We start from the raw sequence: 1,168 nt of genomic DNA, 5'->3' as shown, positions 1-1,168 counted from the left end.
TCGAACAGGTGGCTCACCTTCGCCAGCGCTTCCTCTGACACTGCCACCTGCCGTCCGCGTCCCGACTGAAAACCCAACACAACACCATCTCCCGCAGCTCCATCAGCATTGCCACCCACCGATGCCGACTCCGACACTCCATTCTCCTTGGTGCTACCACCTCCCCCGCTCTCCTCGAACAGGTGGCTCACCTTCGCCAGCGCTTCCTCTGACACTGCCACCTGCCGTCCACGGCCCGTCTGAAAACCCAACACAACACCATTTTCCACAGCTCCATCAGCATTGCCACCCACCGATGCCGACTCCGACACTCCATTCTCCTTGGTGCTACCACCTCCCCCGCTCTTCTCGCTTGCTGGGGATCTGGCCTTCCCACCATGTTGGCATGTATATGTATTTTGAGACAGCATAGCCGTGCCTGGCGCACTCTTAATGATTGAGACAGGATCGCCGCGACGTTGCCGCCCCTCAGAGGCTTGTGAAAGAAGGTAGTAAAAATCGCTGGGATCTTCTCCTTCCGCGTGTCGACTCCCGCCACACGGTGAAGCATTGTCGAGAGTTAAATTGCTGGTGCTATCCTCTTGATTATTCTCGCGGGATGCCTCTGATTTCCTGCCAAATTTACCTTGACATGTGAACTGCGCGTCCTTGTCGTCTCCACCACTCTTATTCTCCTGTCTCTCTATCGAACAACTTTTCAGTGTATGATCTGAGGAAGCAATACCGGAGCTAGCCGAGGCATGGCCGACACTTGTTGACCGATGACTACTGGGAGATACTGGAGTACAGAGGTCTTCCCTCGGTAAGAAATCCTGCAAATTCCCTTTCGCCGTCAGAGCTGCCCCACCTGCCTTGTCTCCGTTTTCTTGCGTTCCTTCGCCCGTCCCGCCTTGAGACCCTCGCCAGCGTTTCCGTTCTCTTTCTGGCGCGGTCGATATTGCAAATGAAACAGCCGAGTTGTCGAGCGGAGGGTTTGTAGACACGTTAGCGCCAGGGGTGGAAGCAACGGATGCAAGGACCGTATCCTCCAATAATTCGTCGCGCAGTGCCAAAACTTTGTGCTCCTGCTCAGTCAAGTGAGGTTCCTCATGTGTGACCAGCGGCTCACTTGTTGGCGTTGTACGTCTGTCTTGCCTCTCCTGGTTCCTACTCGCCTCGTCCACGCACG

The 1,168-nt window shown here is 55.7% G+C and overlaps 1 protein-coding gene across 1 annotated transcript; it reads right to left on the bottom strand.

The window, feature by feature from the left end:
• Window positions 1–24: 24 nt before the first annotated feature.
• On the bottom strand, window positions 25–260 carry NGA_2085300 (breast cancer 2 like protein; the record flags this gene model as incomplete). Its single annotated transcript, XM_005855959.1, has 1 exon — window positions 25–260. A coding segment is annotated over one exon (236 nt), but the record flags the coding sequence as incomplete, so codon positions are not given.
• Between the last annotated feature and the right edge of the window lie 908 nt (window positions 261–1,168).

Source organism: Nannochloropsis gaditana, assembly GCF_000240725.1.
Source record: "Nannochloropsis gaditana CCMP526 unplaced genomic scaffold scaffold067, whole genome shotgun sequence".
Classification (NCBI taxonomy): domain Eukaryota; class Eustigmatophyceae; order Eustigmatales; family Monodopsidaceae; genus Microchloropsis; species Microchloropsis gaditana.
The sequence above is the reverse complement of the archived record's forward strand: the minus strand, read 5'-3'. Positions and strand labels throughout refer to the sequence as shown.